At 35.9% G+C, this 24340-nt stretch overlaps 1 protein-coding gene across 1 annotated transcript in view; it reads right to left on the bottom strand.

Annotated features, from left to right (window-relative positions):
* The window catches only part of nan (transient receptor potential cation channel subfamily V member nanchung), a 743452-nt gene that overhangs the window by 184031 nt on the left and 535081 nt on the right, over window positions 1-24340 (bottom strand). Inside the window, exon 12 of the mRNA XM_081734312.1 lies at window positions 19906-20057. Within this exon, the coding sequence (XP_081590438.1) occupies window positions 19906-20057 (152 nt within the window). The remainder of the gene's footprint in view (window positions 1-19905; window positions 20058-24340) is intronic.

The raw sequence follows: 24340 nt of genomic DNA, 5'->3' as shown, positions 1-24340 counted from the left end.
TAGCGCATATAGAGCGTGGATCTGTGCTCAAGGCGCTAGCTAATAATCTGGAGGTTCTCAAGTCGGAACCATGTGTGAATATTTTGTTTAAATTTAGAAGTTTTGGTGACCATTAGTCGGCGATGACACACGTTTAATTCTCTTAAGGTATTTGAATATTTTGTCTTTCAATATTTGAATGATCAAATCTTCAATAATAATAATAATAATAATAATAATAATAATAATAACAATAATAATAGTGATAATAATAATAATAATAATAATAATAATAATAATAATAATAGTTATTATTATTATTATTATTATTATTATTATTATTACTATTAGCAAAGTAATTCAATAACACGTTAATATCTTTAATTATTTCTCGATAACTACTCGAACTTAAGACGTCCTCGAATCTAAGTCGCACCCCGATTTAGGGGTGTTCGATAAGGCTGAGGACCTATCGAACTTCGGGACTGAAAATTTATCGAGTTGTCATCGGTTACTCGAAACCTTTCGAGTATTTGAAATTATCAAAGTTTCGGGTATTATCGAAATTTCGAGTATTATCGAAGTTTCGGGTATTATCGAAATTTCGAGTATTATCGAAGTTTCGGGTATTATCGAAATTTCGAGTATTATCGAAGTTTCGGAAATTATCGAAATTTCGAGTATTATCGAAGTTTCGGGTATTATCGAAATTTCGAGTATTATCGAAGTTTCGGGTATTATCAAAAGTAGTGATGGACAGTTCGGTTCCTTCACCTCTCCAATGATTCCTTCTTGCAGCCAAACTAGTCAAACAACTTTTTTTATCTGATAAGTTATTGCAAAGGAAAGCGAGTAGAAAGGAAAGCGTGCACAAAGGGATTGCTTTTTCGTCCTCTCCCCCCCCCCACACAGAAAGCGTTCATTTTCCCCTGAATTTTATCTCTTGTTTGTTATTTGCTAACAGCTAGTGTATTAGTGTTGCCAGAGATACGGTCTTAAACGTACAAATATGGTAATTTGCTCTTCATACGATATAGTATACGCCCAACATCTCAACCATATTAATCACGCACGGTGTTGCTAAAATGTTATAGCAAAATTTTATTTTTAAGCCAAATGTATTATCTTCTGTCGTGTTTGCTTTCTCTTAATGGCCACTAGTTCACACATTGCCGCAATCAGATATGATGATGCTTTGGGCACAAACTCCTCCTTTAGCCTTTCAGTAAAATAAATGTTAATCAAATCAGTGGTGATTTCAGGGGTTGTTTAGGAGGAATATTTCCCCACAAACATATCTCTGATCATGTTCACCGTGGTTTACCAGTATTTTTGCTACTTTCACCGTCCGTGTATTCAAAATCTCCCGGGGTAGGATTACCATAATTTCTGGATATTTTTAAGAATGGTGTGTCTGTTTATTGAGAAGTTAAGAAAAGTCTAATCTTAACTTCCTAAAATGCTTATGCTCATTTTCTATACTTAAAACATATTTTTTATATTATTGTCTTAATTATTTTCCTGAGTAAAGTATTCTTGCGAAGGACACCTTATCGTTATTGATTTTTTCATAAATATCAGCACAAGACAGAATAGCAAGCCAAGCACTTGACCAAACACAGCGAAATTTCCCAGTCTTCCATTTTCCCTAAAATTTCGGGCATTAGTTAATCCCAGACAATTTTCCGGATCGGGCTTGAATCTAGGACGTATGATAAGACTACGCGGGAGAAACCTTGAAATCATCACTAAGTTTAATGAAGGTGAAAAACGGAAATAAATCTATTTCTTCGACAGTGAATATACAGTGTACCATATGTTCTATACAGTTGGTTTGTACATTATGATGAATCCACACACTAGCGGATCCAGAAGCGTCGTTTGGCGTCGTTAGATTGCTTCCTGGACGAATAATGTAGGTTTTAAAAATGTAAGAGTTTTGCATCAATTTAGAATAACGTGGTGCATTATTTTGTATAGAGTGTTTCAAAACAATACCGCCAACGTTTGAGTTGCTACATTACCTAATTTTAGCGGATACCACCAGATTTTCAGGTCTTATATTCGTCCCCCGCTTAATCATCTCTTAATCATGAAAAACCACCCGCTTTTTCGGATTGGAGAAAAATCTAAGGCGACTTTGTTGATAAAGTGTTGTTATATTCAACGTAAACCGCTACATTTCTGTGTTAATCTCAATCGCGAATAGACAGATGACAGAAACAAGATGAACGCAAGAACTGTCAAATTATTACTACTGGTTTTGTACAATATAAAAGACGTATCATGCGTAGAATTTTATGATAAGATTTTATGCCATCGAGATTTTTTAAAGGAAGTTAAAGGGAATGAAAAATGTAAAAAATTTGGCGTAATCCTACACATTTTGGTTCAACCCATGAATACTAATGTATGATCTCATGGGTGCGTATTTCTTTGATAACATTTTGTCCAGTTCAACTGAACACGTCTATGTTGTTACGTAATCTATATGTTCAACTAGTCTTTATATATTCAGAAATGATTGCAAATTGAACCTACGGATTCTTAGTATTGTTTAGATTAGATTCATTATTAGTATTTTTTTCTTTTAAAATGTGAAACTGTGGTATTTTCGTATGTTAGTATGATTTCAAGTAGAAATCTTTGAAAATGATCAGAAATTTTATAAGAGATGGACCAAGACTCCTAAATATGTTTTAGCTTTCTTACGATAAAAGTTTAGAAATTATTTTGTATTCCTTAGAGAGAAAACCGTATGAACAACATCTGCCATATATCGTTTGCATTTTTTTAATTTTTTTTTTTTTTTTGAAAACTTGTCTTAGAGAAATTCTTATATTTTACTGTAATACTTATTTAATACTTACTTTACAATTCGAGACTCACATTTGTTGAACTTAATAAAACATTAAAGGCAAAAACTAAATTTTCTTTACTTTAGTTTTGTTAGAAAAGTACATTGGAAGTGTCACTTAGCAAAGAAATCACTAAACAAAAAAAAAAAAACAAAAAAAATAGTCAGAAGGATCGTCAGTATTTCTAATACACAAATTCACATCAGTACTTACGGTTTAGAATCCCCCGCTTTTTTAATTTCAAAATATGGCAACCCTATCCTGAGACCAAGATAAAACAAAAAGTATAGACCAACCTGGGTGCACAAATGCTTCCTTTTGGAGTTATAGGATGCCGAAAACATGAATAAATGAATTTTATAGGTCCATAGCTCCAATACTATAGGATCTACCGTAGTCCGGTCAAGATTTTATTTAGGAACTAGTATGTTCCCTATCCAAATATCCAAGTTTCAGAATGATCCAAATATCCCATATGATCTTTTCGCTGACATTTTCACTTCAGTAACTTGAACACACTTTCCAGTACTGTTTCAGCTTGAATTAGCATTATAACCTTGTTTCCCATAGAGAAATCTGATTACAACCGAAGTGCAATGTAATCGTAATCGGTTTTAAAGACATTGGCTTCTTGTTTCTTGAAAGAAACAATGATAAGTAGTCTATTGTATGCAGGACACAACAGGAGAGATAGGGTCTAATATTTCTTTCAACAACTGCAAAGCAAGTAACTGCACGACCATCTTTCTTTGAAAGGCTGTTTGCAACAATATACGAAGCAGCTAAAAGAACTCTTGAGGAAATAATGTTTTCTATTTTTCCTTAAGAAGTGATCGGAAGTTATTTTAATTTGATATGGAAATTGAATCAGAGCCATTGAAATGTAAGTCAGAGGATGTGTGTTTTTCTCCTTTCCCTTTCATCCCTTTTGTCCCTCCCTGGTTCGATCCCCGACCAAGTAAGTTTGTGGTGGACAACATCGTGTCCGTGGGTTTTCTCGGCGTACTCCCGTTTCCTTCCACATTCCCATTCCACCAATTATTCCATCATCATTCACTTGCCTTAATCATACTTCTCCCTTAGCCTAACAGACATAATAGTAGGTCATTAAACTGGAAGATTTCACTTCATTTCATTTTCCTTTAGTCTTCGTTCTGTCATATGTAAAGTTCTCCCTTGTGCATACCATCATGCCATGAGGGCATGTAGGGAGTGTGCCCTCAGTCGTAGATGAATGTGGTGTTGTCGGCACCACGCTTCGCCGCATCCCCCCCTCCCAGGTACGCATTGAATCTGAGGTTGGTAATACCCAGAGCCGCACGGCATCTTATGCACAAAATCAAATATCGTAAAGTAACCAAGAGAACAGATACCTGACATATGCATTTAGACCAATCCTCTTTAAAATCGGATAATTCATTTGAACGTTATCGTAGCTTTCACACGCCTACGCCCAAAGTAAGAACAAATACTTCAATTCGGGAAAAATCCCCTTGTGGTATGGCAACCAAAACAATAGGTGTCTGGTAAAAGCAAAAGAGAGCATTTTAAAATGAGTTCCATCAAAATCGGACAATCCGTTCGAAAGTTATCGTCGGATGCCACATGCAAACAGACAGACAGAACGGCCTGTAATAGGGAGCTTCACACCCAAAATTCTCAAGGTTTGTTTCACGACAATCTCAAATACTCGAAGGCATTCGAGCGCCGGAGAGTAAATTTTCGAAACGGAAGTTTGATAAGTCTTCAGCCTTATCGACTTTCCTTACCTCTACCTATATCAGTACCTATCTCTATACAGAACTTTAAATTAAAACCTCGAAATCATATTAAAATTATTTTTTTGCCTGCCCCGTTATTGGCGCAATCGGCAAAGTGATTTAGTAGACTAATGGTGTCTTGGATTCCAATTCCATTCAGGTGATGCATGTTTTCTCTTTCTCTTTCTCTCTTCTGACAGACTGCTTAAACCTTATACAGATCTGTAATGAAAAAACTTTTCCTTCACTTCATTGCTAAGGAGAGAAGTTTTAAAATAAACACTCTGCATATATGTAATACATATTATATACAACTATGATAACCTCGAATTCATTGTTTCTTCCGAACACTCCGATAATCCCGAACTTTTCAAAATATTCAAGCGACTCGACAAATGCGATCATATTGATATATTTCTGTAATCGCTGCTTTCAAACAATTCGAGACTCTCGAAGAATTCGAGTGTCTCGAAGTTGTCTAATGTTTCTTACATTTCGGGTGCCTCGAACACTTCGAGAGTCTCGAACATTTTGGGAGTCCCGAACATTTCAGGAGTCTCGAACATTTCGAGAGTCTCGATCATTTCGAGAGTCTCAAACATTTCGGGAGTCTCGATCATTTCGGGAGTCTCGAACATTTCGGGAGTCTCGAAAGTTCGATAATTCGATAAAATTAAAATTCTTTATCGATGAAACGGTTTTGAAATTTTATCGAATTGTTATCGATTACTCGATTATCGGAACAGCCCTACCCTGATTTCGCTGGGCTAAATTAAAGAAAAATAGTAGTATGTTATGGTTTTACTATTACTAAAGCACTCTTTGATATTGGTCATTTTCGATGATTTTATGTATCCCTCTCTCCTCTCCATGTTGGGGGCACGGTATGACAAAAATTATCACAGGGCCGAATGTCATGTACGTTGAAATTTGATCGAAATCTGTTGGATGGTTCAAGAGTTGTTCTATTTATTTTTATATATTAATCTCCCCTTCTCTTATCCTCTCCTATGTTCTACCGTCAAAGTGAAAGTATTAAAACAAAAGTTTCTAGGCCCGAACGTCGTCTATGTTGAAAATTAGATCGAGATCGGTCAGGTGGTTCAAGAGTTGTTAAGTTTTATTCATTTTTGTAGATATCTCCCCTCCCCTCCTCCTACTCTACGTTCTACCATCAAAGAGATATGATAAAAACCACCCCGGGTCCGAACCTCATCTATGTTGATAATTTGATTAAGATCAGTTTGGTGGTTTAAGGGTGATGAAGTCACCAAGACAGCATTTTTATTTTTATTTTTTACATAGTCCCCTCTTCCCCTCCCCTACATTGTGCCATCCAGGCAAAAAATAAAAACATCCCAGGTCCGAACCTTATCTATATTGAATGTTTGAGTGATTGGGATCACTCGGATTGTTCAAGAGTTATTAAGTTTTATTCATTTTCATATATTTACCCTCCCCTCCTCTTCCGCAAGTTCTAATATCAAAATGAAATAACAAAAGCTTCCCAGGTTCGAATTTCATCTATGTTCAAAATGTGATTGAGAACGATCGGGTAGTTCAAGAGTTATTCACCACCGAACATTGTCACTTTTATTTTTATATTTATAGCTGTTAGGTATCTTCCCCCTCCTCTCCATCCTCTACGTTATTCCGTCATAGTGAAATGGTAAAATCCATCCCTCGCGTTAATCGAGACGGGGACAAAGAGCCTCATTGCTGACGTCCCCATTAATCCCCCTACTCATACCCTTTAGTGTGTTTAAGTTAGTTTTTTTTGTCTTCAGTTGCTAATTTCTAAGTTATTTTTCTTTGTTTCAAAATTCTCGCATTTCTTGTATGATAATACAAGTTAATAATCTTTGACTTGTTTTATATTAATAATTTGAGTTGTTCTTAAACCTTTGGTTTCCAATTTTGTTTTGTCTCTACACCAAACTACAGGTATGACAAACTTAATTCTCATACTTTACATTTGATTTCAAAGCGGTCGCCATGAACTGCTTAAAAGCATTTTTTTCGTCAAGAAACACCCAGCAGAGGGCGTACGATATCGTCTACGGCAATGAGAGGAAACTCCGCCTTGTTACGTGACGTCACATGAAGCACGTTCCGTTCAAACACCTAAGCAAAACTATCATTTTGCTTCTGGTGTGAAAATGGCTCACTACGACTCTTCTGTTAAAAGCAGCGTGATTGCTTTAATTGAGCATGCGAGCATGAACTATAGCGAGGCAGGCGCAAGATATGGCGTTAACCGTGCTACAGCACGGATGTGGTGGAGGAGATATGAGGAAACAGGAGGTGTAAGACGTAAAAGAGGAAGTGGGCGACAAAGAGTTTCCTCTGCCGAAGAAGACCAGAGTTTAATTGCTCAATGCCGTGAGCACCCTTTCATGTCTGCCCGATAGTTACGAGAGGAAACCAATTTCCCAGGCGATTTTACGACTGTCCGTCGTAGACTCAAATCCTTTGGTTTGAGAGCATACAGGGCAGCTGTTAAGGAGCGACTAACAGAAGACCACATGGTTGACCGTCTGGCGTTTGCACAGTTAAATATTGCACGTGTGTGGGACGAGGTCGTTTTCACAGACGAAAAAATATTTTCCAGTGCACACTTCGGGCCGAAGCGTGTTTACCGCCCCTCTGGAAAAAGGTATGCCTCTGAATACGTTTCCCGTTCTGGTCGAATGGGACATATAACTGTCCACTGTTGGGTATGGATATGCAAGGCTGCAAATATCGGAGGAATCTACAGGATTCCTGGTCGCCTAAACGCCCACAAGTATGTGGAACATCTGGATGAAACGCTTCCGGAAATAAAAGCTCATGTAGGTGACTGCATATTATATTTGCAACAGGACAATAGCTCGATACATAATTCAAATGTGATTCAGACATTGTTGCAGAGGCAACCTGATGTCGATATAATTGACTGGGTTCCTCATGGAGCAGATCTGAACCCTATTGAAAATATGTGGGCCTCTGTTGCAAGAACATTGCGGGAAACCTGGTCGAACAATCCTCCACGAATATCTAATGATCTTTGGGAGCGTGTTGAAGATGCGTGGTCGATCTGTTGCACCCAACGCTATATCTCTCGCCTGGTGGATTCAATGCCACGGCGTATGGCAGCTGTAATCGAGTCCCAAGGGGACTACACACATTATTAATAAATGCTCGCCCACAACACCATCAGCCCTCTCGAGAGCTACCTAATTCGACCCACTTATTAACTAAATGTTATGAAATACATTACGCAACACCAGTGAATGTAAGTGTCTCAGTATGTTCTGCATTAATAAAGAGGCTAACGTGCGAGACTTGGTGGCCGAGTGATATTATGCTTGCTATGTAAACCAAAACCGCCTGTAACAGTGGTTCGAATCTAGTGAAGAAGACCCCTACTTTTTATCACCAGGGATATTTGCAATACGCCTTCTGCTATGTCGGCCTTCGTACGGTCTATTATATGACACATAATGTGGACCGCCATAAGTTTTTACTTAGTAAACAATTTATAAATATATGAACAAATACCTAGGTATATTAGAGTAACAATGGAATATAGTACTTTCGTCCGACTGACGTCGCTCTGCAAATGTTCATTGTATTACACCGGAAGATGAATTAAATAAAGACTGGAAAATTTGATATAAAAATTGATACGTAATAAGTTGAAGACAAAATATGTAATTATAATCTTATATTTGAAACTAATTTCGACTACAATTAATTCTCTACCTGCTTTCATAAATAATCCAAACCAAACTTCGAGGTTTGGAATGCACAAACTAAGTGTAGCTAAGAGAAAAAAGTAACAAGAAGAGTAGAGATTCGAACCCACGACCACCAGCGTAAGAATTCCTTTTACTAACCCTTCATCTATCAAACCATGACGTGAACATGACTTTTGTAAGTTATAAATTTGTATCCAAGAAACACCATTAAGCATATGTGCAACTACTGCTTTGCTCTTTTTCTCTTCAAAAGCGTAACATGTTTAGGACGATTCGTTTCGTTTTCCATTAGAGTTTCGAAAGAGATTATTTGTGTTTGAGTGTAGGATCTTTAGTTTCCTTTAACCGACACTTCTAGCAAATACAACTTAATTCACACAGCAGTTAAAAAAAAAACTCGTACTGCCTTAGAAAGTATTCCTAAAAGCAGAGCTGCATCAAACATCCTGAACAGTGACGTAACTAACGGCAGTGCGTTGAGGGAACCCAGAGTAAAACGGGGCCCATTGAAAATTCGTAATTCCACTATTCTTCCTCGATGTCTAAAATGAGACTGCTTTAGCCTTACATGAAAAAGAAGCTGTGGAGGGGACTGGGAAGTCTACTGAAAAGATTTATCACGTCCTTGCAGCAACAACTTTAAGTTCTCGAACAGTAATGAAGAACAAGATTGATTGAAATTTTAACTTAGAATGAAATAACTAAAAATATAATCTTATATAACTCTCATTGATAGTAGTGTTCCGTATTTGTTTAGACGCCTACCTTTATACTTTACCTATGGTGCATGGGGTCCTTGGTCCGATCCCAGCTCACGCCGAATGAACTTTATTATGGACAAACACCGTGTGCATGAGTGTCATCGGGTTTCTCCCGTTTCCTCCCACTTTTTTCATTAAACAATTTCATTTATTTCTCACCATTACTCTCTCCATTAGCATATTCGGCATAATCGTGGGACGTAAAAATTAGATATGTCATTTCATTTTTCTTTTATAAGTGTATATCACTTTTTCTGTGACGAGACCAACATCTAAGCGAGTATTCAATAAATTAAACCACTAAAACTTATATTCATTGCACAATAGTGCAGATGAAGTTTAGCCTTTTGGCAATCTTCAGCATGGACAGCAAAAAACGCCAATACATTGATATTGAAACAGTAGTTAACGAATTCCTCTGCGAAAAAGATCACCCGTACTATTGTGTTTCAGATGATAATTTATAATTATACTTAGTTGGTTGAAATTTCTCCATAGTTGTGGGGGCGAGATACTGAAAAAATCCCTACCAAGAGGTGAAGGTGACATGTAAAAGTAGTCAAATAAGAACGAAATTAGTGTCGAATTCATATGCAAAGATGAAAAGTGACACTGTGGATGCTGCGTAAGTCCAAAATAAGCCTTGGTTGTATTCGAGTTGACGATGGGAGGGTGACAGGAGTAAAGAATCGAAAATATCCTATATTTGTGTCGAATGGATAGTTTTCGGGATCACTGACATAAAAGGTGATATTTCAGATGTGTATATGTCCAAGGTTGGCCATATTGAAATGGGGTCATAGGGAGAACCAGTAAATACTTCAGAACAGTTCTTTTTTGGTGCGTTTCAAGACACTGACAGTGAAAAGTGATAATGCACAAATCACATTCTGAATTATCGGAGATATGACTTCTGGGGAAGTGTCGTTGCTGCAGGGAGGCATTACTAACTGATCACTCTATAAAATCGTCACTGTTTTGCAGGGCCGTAGACAGGAATTTATTTCAGCGATCGAAAGCTTGACAGGAATTTATTTCAGCGATTGAGAGCATATTTTACTAAAATGTCTATCATCCAGGGGCGTATCCAGGATGATTGTTTGGGAGGGGCGGTCGTTCGAAGTCAAATCAAGGTAAGAGCGGATTGCAAAAAAAGAAAAGAAAAAAGAAAGAAAGAAAGAAAAGAAAAGAAAAGAAAAGAAAAAACAAATTTAGAAAAGGAGAAGTAGCTCTTCTGCAGAATTAACTTTCTTAAGAAAGTAAGGCCTATCTACTTTAGGTTTTAATTTACGTTTATAATACAAAGATGAAAAATACTTAGGATATGTTTTATTTTTAAAATAAAAAGTATAAAAAGTTCCCTATTCTGGGGGATGCGATCACCCCAACACACTCCCCTGGATCCTCCCCTGCTATCACCATCTGTAAAATTATATATATATATATATATATATATATATATATATATATATACAAAAAAATAGTGATTTCGTGAGGGCAAAAGCTCTGGATTGCCAAGGCCTGCATCCTGTGTATGTCCCTGTTGCTCTGAATTGTCAAAAGCTCCTCTTCAAAGGTAAGACACAAAATATAAATAATAAACGTGTAACATAGAATACAATATAAATAGAAAATATGTTATAATTAACAAATAGAAAATAATTATAAAATAAAGTTGGACAATTTTAAAAAAAATCATTAATACTTGACAGCAAAATATACTTTTAAAACAATTTTGCATTTATGCAGGGCTAAAAACAAGTGAGGAGTGCCATATAAATTTAGTAACAAATATAATATTGGAAAATTATTTCGAATTAAACTAGCTGTGACTACATTACTTCAAAATTGAACTTGTGGAATATACAGTATGAGCGTAGCTCAAATAAAATAATCAATAAGAATGGTCTTGATTGGAAGCTCGGACCATCCAAGTAAAAGTAACTTACATTAACCATTCACCTAACAGACAATGACGCACAGGGCTTGGCACTACTTTATCAGATGGTTCTATCAAATGTAACTTAATTAAAACAATAGTAACAAATTTTAAAGCTTTAAAAAGCGTCCTGAAGAAGAGGATGTTCATTTTGCACATTGTAACTAAGTTGCAAGAGGTTTACGTCCTAACTGAACGGCGCATCCACCAAGTCAACTTTTGGAATATCCCCTTTACCCCTTAAGGTAGTTAACGGAGCTAAGGGAAACGTATGTGAACCAATAATAGAATTATGCGTAGCAGAATGGATAAAGTCATGGTTCAATGAGCACAAGGTTCGTGGTTCGAAACCCGTCGCCGAAATCAGATTTTTTAAAATCTTAATTCCTCAGTTCTGAAGATCTTTCTCTCCTTTCGCAATCATCTGATGCTCTAAAAAGAGTTCTCCACATTAATTCGACAACTGTCTAATGTGATCCTCGCAGTTCGAAAACTTCCCTTCTTATCTTTCACAAAGTCATAATTTTCGTCATAATACGAATGCTGTCCGATCATTTTTCCTCAATTCTAAATCTGTGTATACAAATCATCCCTCTCTGTCTCCATACTTGAATCCTCTCTCTCTCTCTCTTGCTCTCAATGTCACCCAGGAAGTCATATGGCTTGAGATCAAACCTTCGACTCTTGAAACCAAATGTAAGCTCTTTAGCAATGTGCTATCGTAACTCTATAGGTTTGTTGTTAAAACCAGTGTCTTTTAGACTTTATTCGGGGGGGGGGGAGGAAGAGATTCTCCGGCGACATAAGATTTTCACTTTTTATTAGTTTATTACTATACATTTGATCAAAAAATACGTATTTATGAAGCTCAAGAGAGGAGGAATTACACCCTCCTGTCCTGCCCAAATGACGCCCCTGAAACATTTGCTTGCACTTACTGAAAAGAAATTAAATGAGTCATTGAATAAAACTCGTTTCTGTCCGTAGATATTTTAGAGCTCTTGGCAATTTCCATAGATTTCTTAGGGAGCATCTTACTAGCTTGCACTCTTTAAAGAAAGAAAAGAATGAAACTAAAGATATGTATGAAGCTCTGGGAAGATTGTGTGACTTTCCTTTAATTTAGGCTCTTAAAAATATTTCAGAACAAACGAATGGAAAAGACTGTTTTAAAGCTATAACGTTGTAAACTTGATTCCTGTTTCTTTTTCAGCTGAATGGAAAGAGTGTACTACGTCACACAAACTGCTTTAGACAAGGAGAGGTGGAGGACGGGTAGGAGTTGGAATAAATACTCGAAGCAACTAGTCGATTGATACATGTATTGCGGGAATGCATAAGAAAACTGGGCAAGAGTTTGTTATTCATTTGGACTTTTATGCCGCGGACTGTACCCCTTGTAGTTTGAATATGGGCTCAAGAAATGAACTCGATTCTTTTTTTTTTTTTTTTTTTTTGACTGATTAAATTTAATGATGACTGATGGAGTAGTTAGTGAGATTTTATGTATCTCGGACAGAAGAACATAGTAAATAGGAGTTTTGGTAATCCAAGCTTCTTAATGAAAGAACATAAAACGGAATCATCGAATTGGGACCAAACTCGATATGATATTAGACTATGACCTGTTACATGAGTGTAAAATATTATGTTCAGCAACTTTCGGTTATTGGGTTATTTGCCATTAAATTTTGTTACATACGTTGAAAAAAAACACGATCATCGAACTCATTCAATATGGATCCAATCTGGGTGATCTTGAGCCATTATACAACTGTGTGAAGTACTGTATTGTGCAAGGTTATGGTTTTCACGTTATGGTCGGTAGCGTCATTTCAGAATTTGCTAAGGCGAAATGTCCACCCCATAACAGTTTCACTTTTTTATTATTATGTATATAATTTATTAAAAAGCATGTGTTTCTCAAACTTAAGAGGAGCAATACTCCCATCTCCCCTACCTCAATTACGCCCCTGATTATGATCGTTCAAACTTAGCTTTAAATATCAATGAAGAACGACTCTCTTCTCCAACTGAGAAATTTATACTAGTCATTGCCTATTACTGTTATTTGTACATTCTTCATTAAGTCTATAATTTTACATTTTTTTCGTATAATCTTTTCCTTCTATTCTCGTAATACATTTTTATTTATTATTTCTTCTTGTGTCTGAATAAACGGGTAGCGTTTCTTTTAATATTTTACTGCTTTCAGTGATCGCCTATTCAATGATTGTGGCAAAATTTCAGAAATATTTTTGTATTATGCTCCATTCCTTTCATTTTCTTAAACCCCTCAGGCACAGAAACGAATAATTTATGAACGTGAATTCAAACAACCTTGTTCTTCCAAAATTGGTACAATGTTCACTGTTTGCTATACTGCCAGTTTTTGAAGAAGGGCTGTTTCTAACGTTATATTTAAGCTGAAAATATCTGTAAGGTCTTTATGTGAGATATTTATCATAAGTTACATTAAGAAGTTTCCGTGAGGTTTGTGTGTGTGGGGGGTTCTTCATTTCACTCCCATATCCTCATAATAAAAGTTTCCTGGTAATCCTCCTCTTTCGTTATTCATAAATCTCCGTTAGCCCGTAGGACATACTTACCTGTAATACATAAAAGTAAAGAATTAACTTTTCAGTTCCAAGTCGACAGAAAAGAATTGAACACAGTTGTTGGAAATAAGCTGTATGGAACGGACAAAAACTCTAATCTATTTTTGGCACAAAACTGGCATATTAAAATAGTCTATTAAAATGCTGTTACATTGAGAGTTTTCAGTTATTAATTTAGATCGTGTTATAGAGAATAAACTTTGACTCTAATTTGAGTATACCTAGAGGTTTAGAAGCATAATTTGTGATTTAAAGTTATTATTAGGGCCCGGCAGTTGAGAAAAAATCCTCTTTCTTACAAGTGCCCGAAGACGAGGCTTAACATAATATATGTTCATTTTGGGCTATTGTAGACCAAAACAATTATGGATTTTATTATCCTTTTTCTGCGTTTTTCGACGGTTTTTTGTTTATTGGTCTTCTTAAAGCTTTTTTATAGGTCGTAACGTCTTTCTTTGCACTTCATCTTTGAACAATAAATTTACTGACCATTAACTTGAATCACCACCACCTCTTAAACATCTTTTCTTTAGTAAAGAAAATTCCAATGAAAAGACATTTTTTCAACGACGGGACATCAGATCTATTACAATCAGAAGTCAGATAAGGAAGCGTAACAATGTCCTCCAGCAAGAGTGATGTGAGGATGGGAAAGTTTTCTTATTTTAGTTTGTACTTCTATGTGTGGATAAAGGACAGACCTTTAACTTACCAGAAGCTGGTATTTCTTCAGCATTATATTCATCTAATTAAATTGGATCTTGTTTTTACGTCCTTTTTGCCAATTTTAGGTCGTTTCTTTTAGATATTCTAGGTCTCTTAGAGGTCCATTAGGCATTTTTTTAAGTCTTCAACTTCGGAGCCCTAGTTATTATAAATACGTAGTGATTTGTGTGTATTCGAATCAATAAATTCAACACATGGATTAATACTCATAAGTTATTAGTGGTGGTTTTCCCATGAGGTAGTTAATGCCTACGTAAGCTCTAGGCTACGACTAAACATAAATAGAAGTGAGGTAATTTTAAGATATTTACGACAGTATAACAGGTCAATATGTTGTGCAAATTTGTTACTCAAACAAAGAAAACAAAAGAGCGCTAAGTTAAATTAATCATCTAACGCACTTTGATTGCACAAGAGCGAAAATCTCCCTTGAGTGCAAATTTAGCAAGGCTTTAAGGTAAATATTTGTAATGTTCAAAAGGTACTTAGGAAAGCTCACTTCGAAAATGTTATTGGAAAAATACACTTTAGACAAAGCACCCATTAAGCAAAGTTTGAACCTTTCAAAACAAGAAGCTGAAGAAAAAGCTTTGATACACTAAGTGGGTAAATTCTTTTCTAAATAGAAGAGAAAGTTAGTTGCTGTAAGTAATCCAGTTTAGAAACTTAACTCGAAATATAGTAAGTGATGAATACATTCAGATTTCCTCCATTATGTTTCTTGTTAACTTTAACCTCTACTAATTAAAATACCGTTTCATTGAAAACATTTTGGACACGATTGCCTTGAGTGTCTCATCCTTTACAATTTACACTGTTTCACACACTTTTCTCAGGGTTGAACACAATTTGAAATATTTTTATTCCTAACTGATAGAAACACAAAAATAAAGTATTTTAGTCTACATTGTCGGTAGTTTAGTTTAGGAATATATCGGTATATGTCAGAACAAATTCTTATTGTATAACTACTATTTTTAAAACTTTAAGTTTACTTACTTTATTTATTTTATTTCCGTTCGTTTATTTAAGTTCGTTTTTTATGACTTTGTCGAAAACTACTCATGGTGATTTACCGTCAAGTTGAGTATATATATATACTTAAGCTTGACTAGAATTCACCATGAGTAGTTTTCGACAAAGTCGTAAAAAACGAACTTTTATGGCACTAGAAATTATGTTGTTCATCGCTAATAACAGTTAACAGTTTCTATATATATATTGTAGTATACATATGACGTCGGCTAGTATTAAATATTTTGTGTGACTACAACCACAGCCTCAACGTAGAAAGTGAACTAAATGTATTTTTTTTATAGTTTTATAAAGTGCGTCGTTATTGAAATAACAAGACCTCGCTGAAAATAAGTTTTTTACTTAACCTCCATACTGACTGCCCTCTTCTACATTCAAAGCACAATTTCAACGTAAACAGAGTTTTAGTTCATTTGATAAAAGGAATAACCATAAGAGGTATAGGCTATTCTAAGTTCTTTCATTTACCATACATATACCTTGTGTTTTTCTTATCTTTGCCGTACCGAACTAAGAGTTTCATATTTCTGAAGTGTGTGCGTAATATTGTTCGCTCAAGGATTCATGCTTTGTCAAGTGAAAATTTGTGTGTTAGCAGTTTCCTTTCTTTTACTACATATATATACGCATGCATTCAATAAATAGGAATTAGTTTAAGGTATTTTTTTTCTTTTTAATTTATGTGTTTGTGAATATTTATGGAATCATCGTATACAATCATACATGTGTGCGAAAGTAAAGTAGTTAAACGTGAATTTCCGAACCAGTGAGGCTACCCATGTCGTATCACTTGTTTTCTATTGTTATGAATTTGCGCTTGAACAGGACGTGAACTCCGAACCAGTTGTTATCAACTGTTTCTTTAGGTTCTATTCTAGGAGCCAGTACCCAAGGGAGACGGTAGGTAGCAATGCCAAGTATTGAAAATTATGAAAAACAGGTAAACTTGGTGAAGAAAAATATAATATAGAACCACTTCCACAAGACCCCTCTCTTTTACACACGCACACACACACACACACACACATACATACATACACACACACATAACCCGTAAATTCAAGGTCACATAAATTACGGAAGTTAACTATCGAGTAGGGGCTAGCTGTTGATTTTGCTAAACATAACATAATATTCAAACTGTTTGCAGTGCAGTTTCTTTATGGTGACATAAATAAGAAAGAAGAAGAGAAAGAAGAACCCTAACAGTTAAAATATGCTGGTCTGTATAGTACCTGTATAATATCGGAATAAAGTCTACTCAATGGTTCGTTTCAGGTGCATTTTGAATATTTGAGGTAATTCCTACTAAACAGTCTTACGATGCATTCTAGATATATTTCATTCATTGAGTCAGGACAGTCTTAAAAATGTTGAAAACAATGATCAAAAGTTGTTGCTAAAAACGAAATGTCCAAGTACTGATTCTGAAGATTGTTGAAGTTGAAGGAAAAGAACAAGAATATATTAAAATATGTAGGATTATTTTGGATTATATATATATATATACTGAAGGTTTTTAAGGCAATAAATTTATATTGTGTAGGCGCACTGCAATATTTCACGTTTAAAAGCGTATGCTCTCTAATACATGAAAGGTATATTTGCAAGCTTTGATTGTTTGAAGATTAGAGAGCTGGAAGTTTAGGTTAGGCTGAACCTGTCAGTTGGCAACAATGGAGCTCGAGGGACGTAATTTTCGTGCAATGATCTTGTACATTTCAAAAAGTATTGTTTAACGCAAAGACACTACCATAATCTTTTAGAAAAGTATTTTGGAGCCTCTGTTCATTCACCCCACAAATATTTTTAATTGGATTTCAGAATTTAAACGCAGAATTTAAAAGAAGATCGCCATATCTATACGAGCAAATTCAGTTTACCTTGAAAACTGAATAATCTGCAACCCATTCCGTATTCAAAAATTATCTTGACCTTTTCAATATAGCAGTCGCTGGATCCTACATGCCCTTACGCCTGAGGAAAAGGATGACCGTGTGGTGGTGCCGGTATATGCTCAAAAGTTTTTTGCAGGAGCAAAGTAAAGATATTTATAAAATTCTCACAGGTGACGAAACATAGATTTATAATTATGATCCCGAAACAGTCTGATGTTCTCAAAATTCACCATCGAAAGTTAAACGAGCACGGCCATGGGTAAAGTTTTGGTAGCATCTGTCTTTTTCTCTAGGACAGGCTATGTAGAAAATACACAGTTATATCATTGACTACAGTGACAGCGGCAAGGTACGGTATTTATTGCTTTCCGAGTGTCTTTGAAGCTCGGAGATCTGCCCACAAAATCCTCCTCTGTCTCATTTCCTTCGTCATCACAACAATGCTCGGGAAGACACAGAAGCGAACCTTTGGAGTTTCGACAGGAAAGTGGAGTCCATATTTAACCATACCCGGCATATTGTCCAGATTTAGCTCCGTGTGTCTTAGCCTTCTTCCGAAAACTTAAGAAGAAGCTTCTAGAATGCTCTTTGGAACAAGTGAAGAGGTCATCGCAGAGTATAATAATGAAAGTTCTGATATTCCATAAACCAAAGTTTTAAAAATATTTTACTTCTACTTTTTAAAAATGAAAATGTGTATTGGTACTCAGGGACTATTTTCGAAATTATAGAAAGTTTTATGTAAATAAATTGATTTTTCAAAAAGTATCAAAAAAACTTTCTGCATGTCCCTCATTTTCAGGCGTATATCTAAATTTGGAAAAAAGAAAAAACTCTTTAGTCCCAGGACCTGCCGAAAGACAGAATACTTATTATTATTATTATTATTATTAATATTATTATTATTATTATTATTATTATTATTATTAATAATAATAATAATAATAATAATAATAATAATAATAATAATGCCACTCATGAGTATAAAGATTCAAAATTCACTCATGAAATAAATGATCTGCCTAAAAATAAAAGTCCTAGAACATAATATCATTAAAATCACAACTCTAGAAAATTATTAAATACAACTTCAAGAGTTATTTTCTCCTTTCCCCTTCAAGAGCTCATCCGTGACTTAGCGGTTAGCGTACGCGCTTGTCGCGTGGGAGACCCAGGTTCGATTCCCGGCGGGAACTCAGGTGGTTCGAATTCCAGGTTAATCAGTAGGTCCCGTCTCATACAACCTCGCTGCTGAAAGGGAGGTTAAACTCAAAATCAAACCAACTCAACCTTTTCCCCCTGAAAGAATGGCGAAGTGCCACTTGCAGACCAACCTCGCTCAGGATGATTATCTACCCTCTCTAACTCGAACTCATATAAAAATCGCGAAAATTTGTAAGCAGAACTTTGGAGACCTAAAATAAGTGAGACGAAAATATACGAAATTTTGACAAATTTGAAAATGTTCACGTGGCCACGACAACACCAGCCCAGAAAGCCTTAACTGTCGAGTATTTCTTAACCACAAACAGCATTTTCCAGCTTAACTGCCCGCCATGTTTACCACTACGTATCATACGGTTTCACTATTTTTAGCTGGATAAAAAGAATAATATTTCGGGGTCGTGGAAGAGGTGAATAATAATAATAATAATAATAATAATAATAATAATAATAATAATAATAATAATAATAATAATAATAATAATAATAATAATAATAATAATAATAATAAAAATAAAAATAATAATAATAATAATAAAACAGAGGTATAGGAATGTTCACTTTGCAGGAGTTCCAGAGCTTCTTTAAAAAGTGGACACGTCTAGACCGATGCAACGTATCAAATAGACACCACTTCGAGTACTAATCAATTTGTAACACTTAAAAATACACTCCTTACCGAAATTTCAATTTATATTGGGTACTCCTCATATTAAGTCAATAAACAGGTTACATGCCCTTCCCGCTGGTCTTGTGGCCAGCGAGTGTGCCTTTGTTACTTTTGGTACCCGACTCGATTCCCGTTGGAAAGCAAAAAAAAAAAAAAAAAAATGTAATTTCACGATCATTCATTTTCATTGATCTACAGTCTCCTTTAGCCTTAAGGACATAACTGTTGAAGGATAAACTAAAATCAAACGACATTTCATTTCTTTTTTTCACAAAGAAATAATCAGGTAAAGAATAATGAATTGTAATTTTGAAAATGAAAACAAAGCATACTTAGTTTGGAATCGTAAATTTTGATAAACAAGGAATAATGTGGCTTTTCTACGTAATATATATTGTATGTAGCTACTATAAAAGTAGGAAACGCATCTCTGAATGCCTCAATTTCTGTTATATACTACTCATGGATAATACAATTCATGTTACATTTATTTTGTACAACTGCAGGAAACACTAACTCCGAAAAATTAAGCTACAATGATCAAAGATCCGTAGGGTACTTTCGGGAGTTTCTACGTTGAAACTACTTACAAAGGATGAAACTTTTAACACGAATATCCCTCTGTCGAGTTCAAGAAGCATTTCTAATTTCTTCTGAGAAATTTGCCGTCATGTAAGTAGACAAACATTTAACTTACCGGCAGAAGAAGAGAAAGTAAGGAGCAGTCGTCAACATCACAACAATTGCCACGATGTCTTCAGCTTCCGTGAGGCAGAGGAATCTCAGGAATGGCATACACAGCATTAAAACACAGGAGAACAAAAACATCACTCGTGAGGGTGCTGTCATCTGTAAAGAAAAAGAACGTCCTTAGTACTTTAAATGGATTAACCCTTAAGCTGGTGTGTTAATAATGCTAGCAATCATACTCCACAGTTTATTTTCGTGCAGTTAGCAATCACACGCACATAAACATTTATGAACTTCTGAACTGTTCATAATTCATCAAACATGAAGTTTGATAATTAATATTATACTCAGGGCTGCTAATTACATGGAATTTTCTTCCTTTACATATTCTGAAATATCTTTCCTGCTACAGTTGTATGTTAACTTTACTTTCATGCATTTTAGTGTTACAAGACACGTATATCACATTAGAGTTCCTTCTTGACTAAGCGGTTAGCGTGCGCGGCTTTGGCGTGGGAGTTTCGCGTTGGCGGGAGCTCATGTGGTTCGGATTCAACGTTAATCAGTAACTCCCGTCTCATATAGCCTGGCTGTTCAAAGGGACGTTAAACTCAAAATAGTCTCGACGTATATCACATTGATGAAATAATGAGACTGATATTGATAAACCTAGGATTGCCAACTACATTGGATTTCTTGCAGGTTTGGAATCAATGACATTTTTGTGTAATGTCATTATGTTCCCCATTCGTATCCACTTCAAATAAACAAGGAATATTTTCTAGTTAATTGTGTCAAGAATAAAAGTGGTTTAGAAAAAGTAGGGGTACGCATGACGTCACGCTCGCCTTCGTGTCTATCTTTGTCCCAGAGTGGCCCAAAATTAGATAGACAGTCCCGTACTGATTGGTCATGATATTTGATATTTTCTTATTGTTATCCATTTAGGTATTGACTTAATTTCTTCCTTATCTGTTCTTAATTTATTTTCACATATACCTTAAGCTCGAAACAAACCAAAGCAAATAAATTAATTATTATTAATAAATTAGAATGTCATATGTGACCGATGCAGTCTGTATACGTACTTTTGGGTCACCCTGTATAATTGTTAGGAAGTGGAGGGACGCCATAAGTATTTTCTGAAAGTTGAGATCGACATTCCCCTTATTTTTATCTCTGAATTATGTACGAAACATATTCGCCCGAATCAGCTCACTTTTCAGAAACAATCCGCAAATATCTCTAGCGGCAGTTGAAAACTTAAACTGTATTTTCAGATTGTAAAAACTAACGGCGGCACACCTTATACCCTAACACTCCGATTTTAGGATTAAGGATAATAATTTCCTACTTATTTGGTCTAGGAATTAATTCGTGCGGTTGGTACGCACACATTGAAGCTGTAGTACAAACACAAAATACATAAATACCTTAAGAAAAATATTGTCCATCGCTAGCCACCACTTTCGCCCATCTGTCAGGCAATGTACGGATTCCGTGGCGAAAGAAGTCCTCATCCTTGGAAGCGATCCAGTCAGACACCCATGTTTCGATATCTTCTGAAGAAGTAAACCGCTGTCCAATCAAATCGTTGTTCATGCAATCGAACAAGTAGTAGTCCGAAGGAGCAACGTCTGGTGAATACGGCGGGTGGGGCAAAACTTCCCATCCGACATTTTCTAAATAGGTTTTGACCGGTTTTGCGACATGTGGGCGAGAGTTATCATGTTGAACAATAAGTTTATCATGTCTGTTCTCCCATTCTGGTCGTGTTCTGGCCAGAGCTTGCTTCAAACGCATTAATTGTCGTCGATAACGTTTTCCATTCATAGTTTCACCTGGTTGCAGCAGCTCATAGTACACCACACCTTTCATATCCCACCATATGCACAGCATAACCTTTGCACAGTGAATATCTCGTTTTGGTTGTGATGGACCTGGTTCACCTGGTTTCACCCAGGCCTTTTTTCGTTTAGGGTTCTCGTAATGGATCCACTTCTCATCACCCGTAATAATTCGATTCAGAAACCCCTTTCTGCTCTGTCGTTGAAGCAGCAATTCGCAAATGGTTTTTCGTCTTTCAACGTCTCTGTCTTTCAATTCATGTGGAACCCAATCATTCCCATGGCTTTCAAGCGTTTGGAGACTGTTGTTTGATCAACGCCTAATGCTGCTGCAAGTTGTTCCTGCGTTTGACACGAATCCTGCTCGAGCAATGCTGTCAATTTTTCGTCTTGAAATTTTTTTGGCTGTCCAGCTCGCTCTTGGTCTGCCAAGCCGAAATCACCACTTCTAAACCGCGCAAACCACTTCTGACACGTTCGCTCAGCTAGAGCATGGTCACCATACACTTCCACCAAAATACGATGACTTTCAGTCGCACTTTTCTGCATGTTAAAGTAATGCAGCAGGACACCCCGCAAAAACACTTTATCAGGCACAAATTGCGCCATGTTCACTTAACTACAAACTGGTGTTGTTGACGCTTTAATCCACTGCCCTATACTACGAACGATACGCGATGACAGGGGTTTGCAACACATGTGTGGATACACGGAACTGTGGGACGCTCCGTTCGTTGCGCCATCTCTTGTCCACCCGCACGAATTAATTCCTAGACCAAATATTTTGTCACTATACTTAGTTCTATGCATACAGTATAGATGGTATGTTAATATGCAAAACAGGAATCTTTCAGTATAATTTTATTTTCTTAATCAGCTCTGAATGTCATGTTTGTTTCGGTTAATTTATTTATATAACGCAATTAAATTGTTTTGCTTAATTTACTTACTAGCTGAAATACCCATTCATCGTACGAGAAATAGTTTTATGGAAAATATCTTTAAAATATATATCAACCTCACTTCCCTTCTTATCTTTTCTTCTTAGGATGTACACTCATGTCCAAAATTATTGTCGCATGTCCACAAATATGTTGTTGTAGGAATATAATTTGCTAACGAATTCGCCCGATATTTCTTATAATGTTATTATATGTATAATCGCCAAAGATATGTGTGTGGCAAATTTCATCTCAAAAGACCAGTAAAGAAGAACAATAGAACGAAAATAAAACTTTGTTGTCCATTTAGTAGCATTTTGTTTTACTAATTTTAAGTTTCGTATTTACAATTCTTTTGCTATGAAAATTACCACAAATATACAGTACATTTCCCGAATATACGCATAGTATCAGTATTAAAAGAACCCTGCAAAATCATTAACATATTATATTGTTACAAGAAGACAGTTAAAGATATGTGACAATCATTTTGGACATGAGTGTACATTTCAACCAAAATGAAATGTTAAATGTTTGCAAAATTTGAAATTTAAATATTAAAAATTCTCGGATTTTGTGCTTTTTTCTCTGCAGTTTCAGGAATTCACAGTAATACGCTGCTGTGACATTTCTTGTATATGGAACTCTGTACGCTATGAAAATTCTTTTATGATCGTAAGCAAAATTTATCATCTGCTTAAACTTTGATTGAGATCAGTGACCCTTTTTTGGTCTCTGATCCACATTTCAACAATAGCAATGGTGCGACGCAGAAGGTTCTCACTTTGCACGTTGAATCTTTGTTTCGACACCGTTGCATTACCCAGACAAGGAGTTCAGCAGTCAAGGACTGGGATACCCATCGGGCAAAAATTTTTCTCTTCTGTAAGCACTTGTCCGAATTCGGTATACTGATGCATATGGAATTCCGGTGATGTCAGAAAGTTCCTCATATGTCATACAGCGACCTTATTCTAGTGCGTTGCCACAACTTGGACACTTCTTTAACGGTTGATGATTTTGGCCTTGCTGGTCTTGCATCATCCTTTATGCTCACACGACAACTACGGAAGCGTGTAGCCCAAAGGAAAACTGCCGTCCACTGTTGTCTCACCACAAACTTCACTTACGGCACTGCGAACTTCTGTGGAGTTTTTACCACGTAAAGTTTCAATTTTTATGTATGATCTCTGATCTTCAATAGATATGTTATCTGAGACATCTGCCGCCTACATTTCCAACACTTATCACAGTCACACCGTGTTCACTAGAGAACGCACAAGAATACGTCCTCCTGCCTCAAGACCACAGCCTCAACTGACGAAATGTTTACCTTGATTTTGTCATCTACTCCGCAGTGTTGTCATAGTGTGCGTTATTTATGAAATTACCATATTCAAATTAGAAGTGATAGAAATCAACCATTTCGGGTTTCTACTTTGATCAAGAGCAGAGCCAATTAGAGATGGCGAAAGGCAATTTACTGGAATCGATTTAACCTTTTAAAAATATGTTCCCCATTATTTATTAGCTATCTATTAAAAACCGTAAGTGGTAGATGTTAATTAGTTCCGGTTTTAACTTTGATTGCTATCGAGTAACGATAATAGATAGCGGAAAGCAGTTTTTCTGCAGTCAGTTAAGCGTCCTAAGA

This window comes from Thermobia domestica, chromosome 12, assembly GCF_964235325.1.
Source record: "Thermobia domestica chromosome 12, izTheDome1.hap1.1, whole genome shotgun sequence".
NCBI classification, from domain to species: domain Eukaryota; kingdom Metazoa; phylum Arthropoda; class Insecta; order Zygentoma; family Lepismatidae; genus Thermobia; species Thermobia domestica.
Note: the sequence above shows the minus strand (reverse complement) of the source record. Positions and strands in the feature narration are given on the sequence as shown.